The following is a 14,391-nucleotide window of genomic DNA, read 5'->3' on the forward strand; positions in this document are numbered from 1 at the left end:
GTTTTTGAATTGATGGACTGGTTTCCTCATTCTTTGGAGTTGTTCACTGACAGAAAATGAGTAGATGTTTGGACACAGATTTCTTATTATATTATGACCTAATGGGAATAGGATTGATCGTTTAATCCTTACGTGACAAGTGTAATCAAATTGTCATGTCTCATACTAAGATATGTTGTCATTTTTATTCTAGTAACTAGTAATGATAAATTCATTTTCAGTGGCTCTCATGCTTGTCTCGTATTAGGACTAAACTCATTAGTTGATTTTAATTAAATTATTAAAATCACTAATTAATAGTAACCCATTTAAGAAAAATTCTAACATTCTCCCACTTTGAGTAATATTAATTGGGTTGCTTGATTTTAAGAAAATTTGATTTGAAACAAGACTCCAGACTAATTTACTTTACTTTGATGTGATCACAATTTTAAAAAACAATTTAGCCATTTGAGACAATATCTTAATGATCCTATCTAATAAAACTATGTAATACTAAATCATGACACATACCTTTTATTGACATAAGACCAATTCATGGTTACAAGTGCTAGAGACTCTATTGACAATGGATTTTAGTGTGGCTATGTAGCAAGAAAATAACACCTAAATACGGTTTCAATTTGTTATTTTCATTGTCAGTCTTTTAGCCAATTTTGCTAAACTTATTGCGAAATCTCCATTGCATCCAGATGTGCTTGTATGTCTCATTAATATCCTTGAGGTTCCTTAATGGTGTCATATATAAGACATACCCAAGCAACAAAAGAGCTATACTTAAGACAAACACCAAATCTTAAAATTTCACAATGCATATAACAAATTTTAATTTTTCAAGTATACATGTATTAACATATTAAATAATAACATAAAAATCATCCAACGATGATCATCATTCAAGCATAGGATCAAATATCACAGATATTTCAAACATATAAAAGAAAATGGTCCAACATAAAGATAAACCATGATGTGTGAGAATGAAATACAAATTATATACTCCAACTAATTAACTACATCATAAGACCTTAAAATACCTATGCTCTCAACATGTTTATCAAACACTATAGATCTTAACCCCTTTGTCAAAGGGTCAGCAATCATATTGTTAGTTTCAATGTGTTCAACAACAATTTCACCATTTTTCACAATATCCCTGACTTTAAGATATTTTATCTCAAAGTGTTTAGACTCATTAGTGCTCTTATTATTCGTAGAAAACAACACAACAGACTTATTGTCACATTAAATCTTCAATGGCCTAGAGATGGAATCAATAATGCGAAGGCCTAAAAAAAAATTCTTAAGCCAAATTGCCTACATAGCAGCTCCATAGCATGCTACAAACCATTCTACATAGTAAAAGAAGCTAAGAGTGTTCGTTTCACACTATTTCATGACACAACTCCTTCAGCTAACATAAAAATATATCTTGAAGTGGACTTTATGTCATCCTAACAACCAGCAAAGTCAAAATCTGTATACCCTACTATCTCAAGATTGTTCACCTTTTTTGTATACCAACATATGGTCTTTGGTCTTTTGCAAGTACCTCATCATTTTTTTTAGTAGCAACTCAATGATCCATGCAAGATTAGAAAGATATCTCTCAAGAATTCCTACTACAAAAGTAATATTTGGCCTAGTGCAAACCTGAGCATACATGAAACTCTCAATTGCACTAGAATATGGTACGTTCTTCATGGATTCTGTCTCCAAATCATTCTTTGGGGACTAACTAAGATTGAGTCTATCACTTTTCAAAATGTGTACATCTCCAGCCTTATAGTTTTATATATTAAATCTACTAAGCACATGATTAATGTAAAACCTTTGTGATAGTCCTAACAAATTTTGAAACCTATCTTTGTGAATTTCAATTCAAAGAACAAAAGATGCATCCCTAAAATCTTTCATGTCAATGGTCTTAAATAACAAAAGCTTAATTTCATGTAATAAACTAACATCATTACAGGCTAATAAGATATTATCCACACATAAAACAATAAGGATATATTTCCATTATTTTAAGATATATGCATTGATCAACTTTATTTTTCTCAAAACCCAAAGAAGTAACAATCTCATTAAATTTCAAATACGACTGCCTAGAAGCTTGCTTAAGGCCATAAATTGACTTTTTAAGTCGACATACGAAATGCTTATTTCTAGATTTTTGAAATCCTTTAGGTTGTATCACACAAACCTCTTCTTTGAGATCATTATTGAAAAAAGCTGTCTGATGAAGCTCCAAGTCTAAATGTACTACCAAAGCCATAATGATTTTAAAAAAAATCTTTAGAAGACACTGGTGAAAAAAAGTTTCATTAAAATCTACTTATTCCTTCCAAAAAAATCTAGTTTTAAACCTCTTAATTTTTTTTAAAAATCTTTCTTGGTTTTATACATCTATTTACAACCAATGGATTTACACCCTTATGGCAACTCAACAAGTTCCTAGACATTATTATGAGCCATAGAATTCATTTAATCCTTTATTACATCTATCCACATATAAGACTACAGACTGCTAATAGTTTCACCAAAAGTCACTAGATCAACAACATGACTAATATCAGAGTTATTTTCTTCAAGATAAATTACATAATCATTGGAAATGACAGATTTTCTTTGTTTGGTAGATCCTTTTAAAGGCATTTCAATCTCATTTTCTTGAACTTGAAGTACATCAACATTAGTGACATCAGTAAGAGGAGTGTTTGTATCCAGTTACCTTTGATCTTTTTTCTCTATGGCCACTGATACAATATGGCACTATGTTGTAGGCAAAAGAATGGAGACTTGTCCAATTGGTTCATCGCTATTCATAACTTGTACCATATCCTTTTTTAACAACATTCAGTTTAAGAAGTTTTACCACTTGCAACTCTATAACCTTAGTTCCACATGTAAGATTAAAACTTATATCCCTTAGAATGGTCTAAATACTCTATGAAAAAGCAATAGGTACTCCTAGATTTAGTCTTTCTTTTAGAAGGTTTATAGATTCTAACTTCTATAGGATATCCTTAAACTTGAAAGTGATTTAAGTTAGGTTTCCTTTCAGTCCATAATTCAAAAGGTGTTTTAGGAACATATTTACTAAGTGGCTCTTCAAGAAAACATGATAACTAAATCCAGTAAGCCATAAAAGAAAAGCGGGTAGTTTGGAAAGGCAACAAACATATAAGCACACAAGATTCAAGAAGTTTTGTTTTGCTCATCATACGCTTCATCATATCCTAAAAGGTGTGATTTTGCCTTTCAGTCACACCATTTTGTTCATGATTACCAAGCGTAGTATATTGGACAACAATCCTATATTCTTGTAAGTATTTGGCAAAGTCCCATGTGTTATCCAATTCACCATGTCTGCCATAATATTCACTACCACGATCAGACCTAACAATTTTGATGACTTTTCCTAAAGAGATTCAAAAAGATTAGTTTTGCTTATCATGCGACTCATCATATCTTAAAAAATGTGATTTTACCTTTCAACCACACCATTTTGTTCAGAATTACCAAGCGTAGTATATTGGGCAACAATCCCACATTCTTGTAAGTGTTTGGCAAACAATCCTATGTGCTGTCAAATTCACCATGTCTACCATAATATTTCCCACCATGGTTAGACCTAACAACTTTGATGACTTTTCTTAATTGTTTCTCTAACTCAGTCTTAAAAATTTTGAAGATATCAAAAGTATTAGATTTTTCATCAAGTAGGTACAAATTCCCATAACGAGAATAGTCATCAATAAAAGTAATAAAATATTGTTATCACACAAAGTAGATGCAAGAGGTCCACTAATATTAGTGTGTACAATTTTCAAAAGGTCATAACTGCGAGTTGCCATTTTATTCTTAGTCTTAATTAGTTTACCCCTTATATAATTAACATAAGTGTCTAACTTTTCAAAATCAAGGGAAGGTAAAGTACCATCTTTTATTAATCTTTGCACTTTTTCATTAGAAATGCGACCTAACATTTTATGCCACAACAAGGAAGAGCTTTCTCTAGTCAAAGATCTTTTAGACATTATTTTTTTCAATATTATTGTAACTATATTCATTATTATAGGCCAAACACAATTTATATAAATTGTCAATTAATTTAAATTCACCAACAACATTTGAATTTAAAAACAAGTTAACTTTTCTATTTCCAATGCCAAAATAGTAAACATGTTTATCCAAAACAAAAATTAAAATCAAATTCCTCATAAACGAAGGTACATGAAAAATATTTTTTAAAATAAATTCAAAACCAAATTCCAAGTTTAAACTTATTGTTCCTACATAACTAACATCTATTTCAACATTATTTTTAACTTTAAGTTTGACTTTTTTTTATCTTGGTTTCCATTTGCTTTTGAACCCTTACAAGGTAATAGTAACATGAACAGTTGCACCACTATCAAGCCACCACGAATTTGGTAGGACACTAACAAAATATGATTCAAAACAAATGAGAGCTAATGAATTACCTTTTTATTTATTCTTTTTCTTTAACCAAGCTTTATATTTAGGGCACTTATATTTCATATGACCTTTTTTCTTATACGAAAATCACTTGATATCTTTCTTAATGATAGCTTTAGGACCTTCTACCCCTTTAGTCTAACCACAACCCTGTCTTTTGTTATCCTAAACTTTCTTATGAGCATTAGAAACAATCTCACAAGTTTCCCATAATTCATTTGGTAATTGCGTTTGGAATGGGTAGTAAGATAGGCACTCTCACTCTTTTTTTTCTTGAGTTTTTCTTTCTCAGAAACATATTTTGAGATAAGAACATTAACATTCCAAACCTTATTGATAGCATTATAGGCAATTTTTATCTAAGTGAACTCAATAGGTAAGGAATTAAGGGCATGGTGAACAATGAATTTGTCAGGGAGGACAATTTTATGGGAGGTCAATTTATAGACCATTCTCTTAATAAAATCTCTAACACCCCATACACTGTCATACCTCATGTTCATAAGCTCACTCAAAATAAACAAGAGCTAGTGAGTTACCTTCTTATTTATTCTTTTTCTCTAACCAAGCTTTATATTTGGAGTACTTATATTTCATATGACCTTTCTTCTTATAGGAAAAACATTTGATATCTTTTGTAATGATAACTTTAGAACCTTTTACCCTTTAGTTTGATCACAACCCTATCATTTGTTATCTTAAACTTTTTTATGAGTATTAGGAATAAATCTCACAGGTTTCTTATAATTCCTTTGGTAATTGAATTTGAAGTGGATAGTACGATGGGCACTTTTACTCTTTTTTTTCTTAAGTTTTTCTTCCTCAAAAACATATTTTTAGATAAGATCATTAACACTCCAAACCTCATTCATAACATTATAGACAATTTTGATTTAAGTGAACTTAATAGGTAAGAAATTAAGGGTATGATGAATAATGAATTTGTCAGGGAGGATAATTTCATGGGAGGTCAATTTAGTTTGAATGTGGATCACTCTCATGATGAAATCTCTAACACTCATGCACCATCATACCTCATACTCATATGTTCACTTATAAGGTTTTTAGCCTCAAACTTACTAGATTTTTTGTATTTATTTCCAATAACATTGTAGAAATCCCTAAAAACTTCTATGGTATCCAACCTATTTAAAAGTGTTTAGAGATAGACTTCTTAATGGCGTACAAACACACCTCATTTGGCAAAAAACTCAATTTGTTCAGTAGTACTTTCATCAATAAGATCAGCGGGCTATGAAAAATGCAAGGCCATGTCTATCTCACTCATAACCAAAGTAAAGTTTAAATCTCTATTCCATATCTTATAATTAAACCCTTAAAGTACATCAATAATGGTTTGATTGTTATTGATAGTAAAAGTCACTGTTCATAACAAAATGCAAAATTAGTCAATGGTCAATATTATAAAATGTGTAGTAACAATTCATGATATGCTAACAATTACTGAAAAGTTCTAGTGCATCATCACAAACTCTCATTTGGGCAAAGAATGCAACATGCGAGTAGGAACTTTTCACACAAAGTTAATATGATAATGTCCTAGTTTTCAAAAAACCTATCTTCTTTAAGCAAATAAATTTTTTAGACTGATATATTCTCGACTATGATACTTTATATCCCAAAACAAATTATCCTATACATTAATCCTTTTTTGGGCAGACAATTGAATAAGATAATTCAATAACCATCCTATAACCTTAGAATGATAATTCCATTAACTTCAATAAGTGAGCCAATAAGTGAGCCACTTTGGTATCCAAACACTTATATCAATTAACACAAATTTTTTCCAAATCAAAAAATTTCATTAATTGCCCAAAATTTTTAGTTTGTATACTCAACTATATATGCAATGGACCACTTCAATTAAGATGCTAGACCTAAATGTATCTCATTAGGTCCTATAAAGAGTGTATATTACATTTAAACTCGAGTCTTGAACTTGATTAAAATTAATTTTTAATTACTAAATCAATTATGGACATAAGATTTTACTTGAGAGTAAATAAATATCGAGGTCTATCTAAGGAGAATACCTATTACCATTAGACTCCCAACATATCAAAATATTTTTTCATAAAATAAAATAACCAAAATTATTTGCATAACATGTAGTAATTATTGAATAATGCATGGATATCAAATAATAAATATTTCATGCAATTTAAAAATTTTAGAAAAATCAAAAATAAAATTCTAAACATTTCAAAAGAAACAAGAGCAAAAACGGACACCAGACAAGTCTACATATACCACTCTCTATGCATGAACTTCGTCTAGCGAACGTGGTTGGTCTTTTTCAGCCTCTAGCCAAGTTGACTAGACTTGACCCAACTAGAGCGATTCTTCAACTTGTTCAAGTCTGTTTGATGTTTTCAACTATTTTTGATGCATTTTATTGGTGTTTTCAACAAATTGAAGTGCCCAAAATTCAATTAATGTGATTTACTATCAAACCCATGAAAAAATCGCATAAAAAAACAACAAAAACATGATTAATTGACAAAAATTTTGGATTTTATAAACCTATATACAACCCATTTTTGTCTTGTTTGTATTTGATCATCTTACGTCAATATTTTATGAAATTAAATGATTTGATTCAAGTTTATAACACATTAGAGACATGATCCAATGATTAATTTCAAATTAAATACATAAAATATTGATGTTTTAATCAAAACAAAATTTTGAATTAAACTTTAAACTGAAAACTTTCAATCACGATTTCTCTCTCCATACAAAGAATTAGAAAACAATCTTTATATGATTTTAATCCTCTTTCAGATAGGAATAAAAGCCCTTAAAATTTTGAAAAATAATGATTGAAATTTAAAATTTTTAATAACAACTAATTTCGCCCCAAACAGGAAATTAATCCAAAAAATCAATTATTTAACATGATTTAAGGTCCTAATTTCACACAATCAAGCTCTTATATCACATGTAAGCACTAACCTAAAGATCATTGTGTGACAATTAGAATACCATAATTAAATAAACTGATTTCACATATCTGGTCAAGTGACCATGATTAATTCACGAAAACAAATTGATTCTTGGAATGGTTAGTTCTTTCTTTTCGCTCTTCTCTTATTGGAGGGCACTCAATGGGTAGTTACTGTGTCTCGAAGAAGAAAAAAAGAGAACTTTAGACTAATTAATTAAATAATCCTAAAAAAACTCCCAATCAAAAGCTTACTAGGCCAAATGCTTATATAACAATCAAATCATACTGACCTAGTAAAATGTGCAAAACACATACTTAAGTGATTGCATCAAATTAATTGGACTCTCATACTTATCTCATATTAAGACTAAGTTCATCAGTCGATTTTAATTAAATTATTAAAGTCACTAATTAATAGTAGTACATTTATGAAAAATTCTAACATTTTAAACCTGTAGATATTGATGTAGAGAGAGATTATTTAGTTAGGATAATAAGAACCTACTAAAAAAATAAAAAAACTATCAAGGGATATAGGAGTTCGGGCTTGGAGGAAAGCTTCAACGTCAAAGTCGGTGATCTATTCAAAATGAAGAGGAAGCCAGCTAAAAGAGAGCGATATCCAGTATCATAATATTTAACCCAAGGTTGTGTCCTTGATGATGTACGGGTCATTGTTGGACCTACGAGTTTATTTTTATTTTGGACCTTAAATCTTGATTGTTATGGCATAACAATTGTCGACCTTAAACCATGGCTATTATGGTATAATAATTGTGCAACTAGTTTGGGAATGAATGACCCTGACTTTACAATCTTGGACAGAAAAATCCCGACCACCTAAAACACAAGTAATGACCATGGTTTCATCTTCCAATTTAAGTGGCATAATTTTAAAATTGTGCTAATGGAGGTGTTTTTGAAGCAAAAGAAGAGACTGCTCCTTTGGTCATTGAAAGCGAAAACAAGTAAATAAAGTTCTGTTCAATACCCCTTCATAGACCAATGTTATGACCCCTCCAGACATCAGTCTAGACAACTGATGTGAGAACTTTTTCTGTTTTCCTCGTTTTTCCATGTATTTTGAAATTTCCAATGTTGTGGATGGCTGTATCATTCACAAAATTTCATCAAATTATACATTACATTCTCACAGTTAAACACAACACTGGCTTTACCAATATTTGAACAGAACAACTCTATTTATCGCTTTATCCTAGTCTCAAAATGTTCCTTGCCTATCTATATACTAATAATCATCTTCGTCCCTTGATCCAAGGAATCTCCTTACAACAGCTGCAACGGCACCAAGAAACAAAAAGAAGACAAAAGTATCGAATCCACCTCCCACACCAATTGCAACACTGGGACCAGGAGCGAAGAAGGAAAATGGTGACCAACCCCAGCCGCCATAGAACGGCACACCGAAACCATATCCATACCCTCCAACTAGTGGTGGGGCGACTGGTGGATTGACATAAATATTGGTCCTGAACAAACATTATCTTAAGCATTAGCAAAACAGAGTTTTCCAATGAAGATAAGAATGAAGTCAAAGATCAAAATTTGAAAATGAAGCTAAAGCTAAAATAAAATAATTAGTTTACATTTCATTCAGAGCAATTGGATTCATGAAATTTGAACTAATAGCAACATAGCAATTTAACTTTTGAGGAGTATTTAACAAATCCTTTCTGCTTGGTTCAAGTAAGAGTTCCTCCATGACAAAACACCAAACCCTGGTTTGCTGATAAGTTACTTTGGATGAGGCTTTAGTCCGTAAAACATAGAACCTGCTTTTCTTATGAATAACCTAATTAATAAAAAAAAATGCTTTTGGGATAAAACTAACAAAACATTCAGACAGTTCTGAAGATTTCCAACAACTCTTGTGTTCTTTGACAAAATGGTTTATGGTTCCTCAAACATAAATTATGAAGGTAATTATGCACCCAAAAAAATTTATGAAGGTAATTAATACTCTGATTTGTTTGTACCAGCCATCATGCACTGCTGACTGCAACAGCTCCTGAAACAATATGTTGCAACCTTCTTGTTCATCATAGATAATCAACTTATTTGCTATGGAATATTTTCTCGTCACATCTTCTATTCCCCTACAGGCTTAGACAGGCCCTTATCAAAGAAATTAATTTATGAAACAATAATTTCTTATCTGCCTTAGTTTCAATCATAACTTCGGGCCTCACCTCAAGTTCAGCAATGAAATTAATTTAGCCGTCTGAAAAAAAACAGTGGTTGTTCTGCTGAGGTTACCAGCCATCCAAAAGTTTTATAACATTACAAAAAATCTGATTAACTTAATTCACAAAATGGCAGGAGAGGACGAAATGACTAGATTGTACTCACTATGGGGCAGTCAAGCGAATCAAGAGATTTGATTGATTCAAACTATTTCAATTCTAATGCTTTGATTTTTATTCAAACCGTAGATTCAATCTTGTGTAGCAACAGACCTGATCTTTTTTTTTTATCTATAAATATTTGTACTTGAAAGACCGGAATCAATATCTGCAAACTATGGAGTTGATAGCTAATGAGTTTGTACTCGTTCAAACTCCTATAGGTGTCAATTGTTTTGTGCAATATATTCTCAAAGGTCTTTGGCCAGACTTCAGGGTCTGGGTCAACTTGTCAAAGTGCATATAAGTGTTTTGATCCAACTGCCTAGAAAATATTCAGGTCAAGACATATGGTGGTCACTGAAGAGTCCTTCACTTTTCTTTATCGAAGCCTAGAATTAAAGCCACTTGTGCCTCTGAATGGATTACTACTAATACTTTTATTCCCGCATCTGCTCCTCCTATATATGCTTCAAGTTCCTCTCACAATCACTCTTCAAGTGCAACAGCCATTTCTCTCTTTGATTCAGGTTCTGCAGTAATGACATCCTCAGGTTTGAATTCATCAGCGAGTCTTCCACTTCGACCAGATGACTAAATGACTGCTGTTTTCCTCGGTTGAAACTGTTTCAAATTCCAATCCCAACGCTCTCTCATTTCTGCACCCAATCTCGCTCAAGTCTCCTCAGACTCATCCAATGTACACTAGCTCAAAAAGAAGTGTTTTCAAACCAAAGAATTTGCATTACTGTTAAGCTTCCAACTACTGTTTCTCTTGAACCTACCACTATCCTTCAAGCTACCAAAGATTAAAAAACAGAGGGACTCCGTCAGTGTGCTGAATTTAATGGCTTCATAAGCACTACAACATGGTAGCGTGTCGGCCATCTAAAGCTCAAATTCTTGTTAAAAGCGAGTATGTATTTTGCATCAAGAAAACACTTGATGGTTATAAATAAATGTTACAAGGGGAGCTTTGTTGCCAAGGGTTTCATCCCCTGGTTTAGATGTCCAAGAAACATTGAGCCCTAAATTATTAGAGTTGTCCTTTGTCTAGCTTTCTGTTATGATTGGCCTATTCAGCAGCTAGATGAAAATATGCTTTTCTACATGGATCCATTGATATTGAAGTCTATATATCTCAACAGCCTAGATTTCTTGATTCTGACAAACCCTATTTTCTTCGCAAGCTCAAGATGGCAATCTGTAGCTTTAAATAGGCCCCCTCCCCTATATTGCATATATATATGGCTCATATTCAAATCTAAATTAATCCAAACAAAATACATTAAAATTTAAGAAATCAAAGTACCCGAGTAACATTATCTGCTTTAGTATTCATCAATAATGTATAAAAAAAGATTCCTGCTTGTCAATAACATTGAATCAATCTAATAACTAAAGTGGATGCCAAAACCAGTGGTCTAAACAAAATCAGCAAACACCAATAAATTAATAGCTCAACTGATGAATTACCTAGAATTACTGTTGGCTCTTGGGGCTGAGCGAGGAGCTGATGACCGGAACGCTTGACCACCAACTCTACCACCCGTTTTCGCAGCTGATGCATCACCAACTGAGCCCAGAGTCAACACCCCAGCTGCCACTGTTACTATTGCTAGCTTTGCTAACTGCTTCTCATTTCTCCTATAGAAAAATCCAGCACCCAAACACAATTCTCAGTCATAGAACACATTAAGATTCTAAGAAACAAAGAATTCAAAACGAGAGAGAGAGAGAGAGAGAGAGGCATGGAAACTAAGTACCAGGCAGAATCTTTGGTGTCGTCTGCGTGGTATCTGCATGAGATGAAAGTAGCAGAATTGAGAGGCTTAGTTTTGGGTTTGCGAGTAAATATAAAAGCATTGGTCAGGAAACATAGTTGAGATGATGATGCAATGGACATGTTTGGCTTCTTGCAAGAAAATTTGAGTTTCGAGCTTAGTAAGGTGAGTGCCGGAAAATTATCTGTTTTTGTTAGTTTAATTAACGTTATATAAGCTGTAGTGTAGGCCAATGTTCCTGATATTTTTGTTCATCGTTTTTATGATAATGGGATTGCCACGTGGTTAAAGCGTAATGGCTACATCGAAGTTTCGAGAATAACATATGGGTAAATTCCTCCCACGGTCCCAAAGTTTGAGGTGAGTATCATTTTGATCTCTAATCCATATATTTTGATGATCGTAATGAAATAAATTTTTTTGTTTGTAAAATAATTAATTGAATCGTTAAATGTTAAAATTACAAAAAATAATGATAAAACTTTTTTACTTAATACCAGAAATTTTGATAATTAAATAAAAATAAAATTATTTTTTACTTTTAATTTTTTTAGTAAATATTTTTTATGTTCAATTTTAGGATAGAAAAAAGAAATTTGTATCTTGAAAATAAAAATTACCTATATTTTCTTTAAATTTATTTATTGTTTATTTAAAACACAAATTAAATTATAAATCATTATAAAATATTTCATCATGTTTCATTATCACAAAATATTTCTTCAAAAATTAAGGTTTTTAGTTATAAAATATTAGCATAAATTTCACATTATACTTATTAATAAAAAATGACAAATTAATTATTTAGCTCGCAACTAAATATTTTTATAAACTGAATTAAACTTAGATGACACTTTCAAAGTTTTGTTCGAGACCTAGTTTAACTCATCCATTAAAAACTTGAATAAACCCATTTTACTAATAAAAATTAAAATATTAAAAAAATATTTTTAATTATATTTTAAAATATAAATTAAATAAAATTATTTTATTAATATATAAAATAAAATTTTGATCGATTCGAGCTTAGATTTTTAAAATGATGTTAAAAAACTTGATTTGAATCTAACTTGTAGATCTTGTTGACAGCTCAATTTATGAATAAATTTAATTGTAATTTAACAATTTTTTTTAAAAAAATAAAAATATTAATTAATTTAAAAATTAGCATCATAAAAATAACAATAAAAATATATAAGAATTAATATCCAAAAAATAAATTTTATCAAACTTTTATTTCCTTTATAATTATTTTATCTCTTAATCTCAAATTTATAGAATTATCATCTATTATCTTGCTTTATAATTTTTCTTTTACCTTTTCATTTAATGGTTCAACTAAGGTTTGATTGATAGGAGGACTATTTTGTTATAACCATTAAAATATAACGATCAATATATTATTTTTTAAGTTGAAGGACTAAAACAATACTTACGTCAAATTTTAGGGATCATCAAAATAATTTGCCCATAGGATATGCATTATCTCCAAAGATGCGCTCCGACCAGATTGTCTACCAGCTTATGCCCACGTTTTCAATTTCACCATTCTCGTATATCAAATGCATTACCAAAGAAAATAGTTTTCTTTTTTTTTTTAAGAAAAAAATCTCATAATCGTTCTTTCATGAAATACTTGTTAAAAAATTATATTAAGATGCATGGAAAAATATATGTTTCAAATTTTTTTTTTTATGCGTTGACTTGCATTAATATTCATGACATCAAAAAATATATTCATGTTCCCTTCATTTGCAAATTTATTTAATTATTAATAACAAAATTTACAATTCATATATTACTTTATTTACATAATTTTATTGTATTTGATAATTTGGATTTAAAGTAAAGGATTTGGATTGCAAAATTAGTATAAATTTTGTACAAAACATAATATAAATATGACCTCCATTATTATTTTTAAACCATAGATTTGTTGGATTCTTATTTAGTGATGAGTTTGAAATATTTATAAGTATTCGTGGATTTGAAGTTCATTTTCTATATTCTTTCAAACATATGATTTATTAAATTTTATTTAATTTTGTGCATACTATGTAAATTGCATTTGCACAATTTATATAAGGAATTATATATAAATTAATTGTTTCAAATTTATTATTTTAAACTTTTAATGATTATATAAATAAAGAAGTTATTTGATACATTATAAATGAAATTTTTTTAACTTCAAAAACGAAATTAACAGGATGATATATGTTTTAATTTTTAAATTTATTTTTTTATTTTTTTAATATATACTAAAAGATATGTGTCATCCTACTAGTCTCACTTGTCTAGTTAAAAAATTTTATTGATAATGTATTCAATAATTTCTCATGTAAATATTGATAAACTATAAATAATCGTCTTGCGGGTTATGTGGTTTAAAAAGTGGCAATTAACCTTTGTGATTTTTTTTTAAAATTTTGCAGCTAAAATAATTTATATTTATCTTTATCTTTATTTTTTTCTTGGTCATTTTTTATTTAATTTTCATTAAATTTTCAATCTCTTTTCCTAAAGATAACATATATACTATTTTACTTTTAATAATGTTAATTTAAAATTTAACAGAAAAAATCACGTGATAATAAAATATAAATTTTTAAAAGATTTATTTCCAAGAAGATTACAAAATATCGATTGTAAAGTAAGATCTTGAGATACTATGATTAGAAATTAAAAAATAATAAAATTTTAAAAATAAAATATTAATATCATTAATGACTCTGAATTATTATAAAATATTTAATATAATATTTGAATTTAAAAAGTTACTAATGTG

The 14,391-nt window shown here is 29.8% G+C and overlaps 1 protein-coding gene across 1 annotated transcript; it reads right to left on the reverse strand.

Annotated features, from left to right (window-relative positions):
• Positions 1-8,572: 8,572 nt before the first annotated feature.
• On the reverse strand, positions 8,573-11,801 carry LOC111285749 (uncharacterized). Its single transcript, XM_022875341.2, has 3 exons — positions 11,586-11,801; positions 11,296-11,466; positions 8,573-8,946 (listed from the first exon to the last, which is right to left on the reverse strand). Exons 1-3 carry the CDS (start codon positions 11,723-11,725, stop codon positions 8,706-8,708), a joined length of 552 nt encoding a protein of 183 aa, XP_022731076.2. The 5' UTR covers positions 11,726-11,801; the 3' UTR covers positions 8,573-8,705.
• Positions 11,802-14,391: the final 2,590 nt, after the last annotated feature.

This window comes from Durio zibethinus, chromosome 6 (genome assembly GCF_047325235.1).
Source record: "Durio zibethinus cultivar Kanyao isolate XHJ-2024 chromosome 6, ASM4732523v1, whole genome shotgun sequence".
Classification (NCBI taxonomy): domain Eukaryota; kingdom Viridiplantae; phylum Streptophyta; class Magnoliopsida; order Malvales; family Malvaceae; genus Durio; species Durio zibethinus.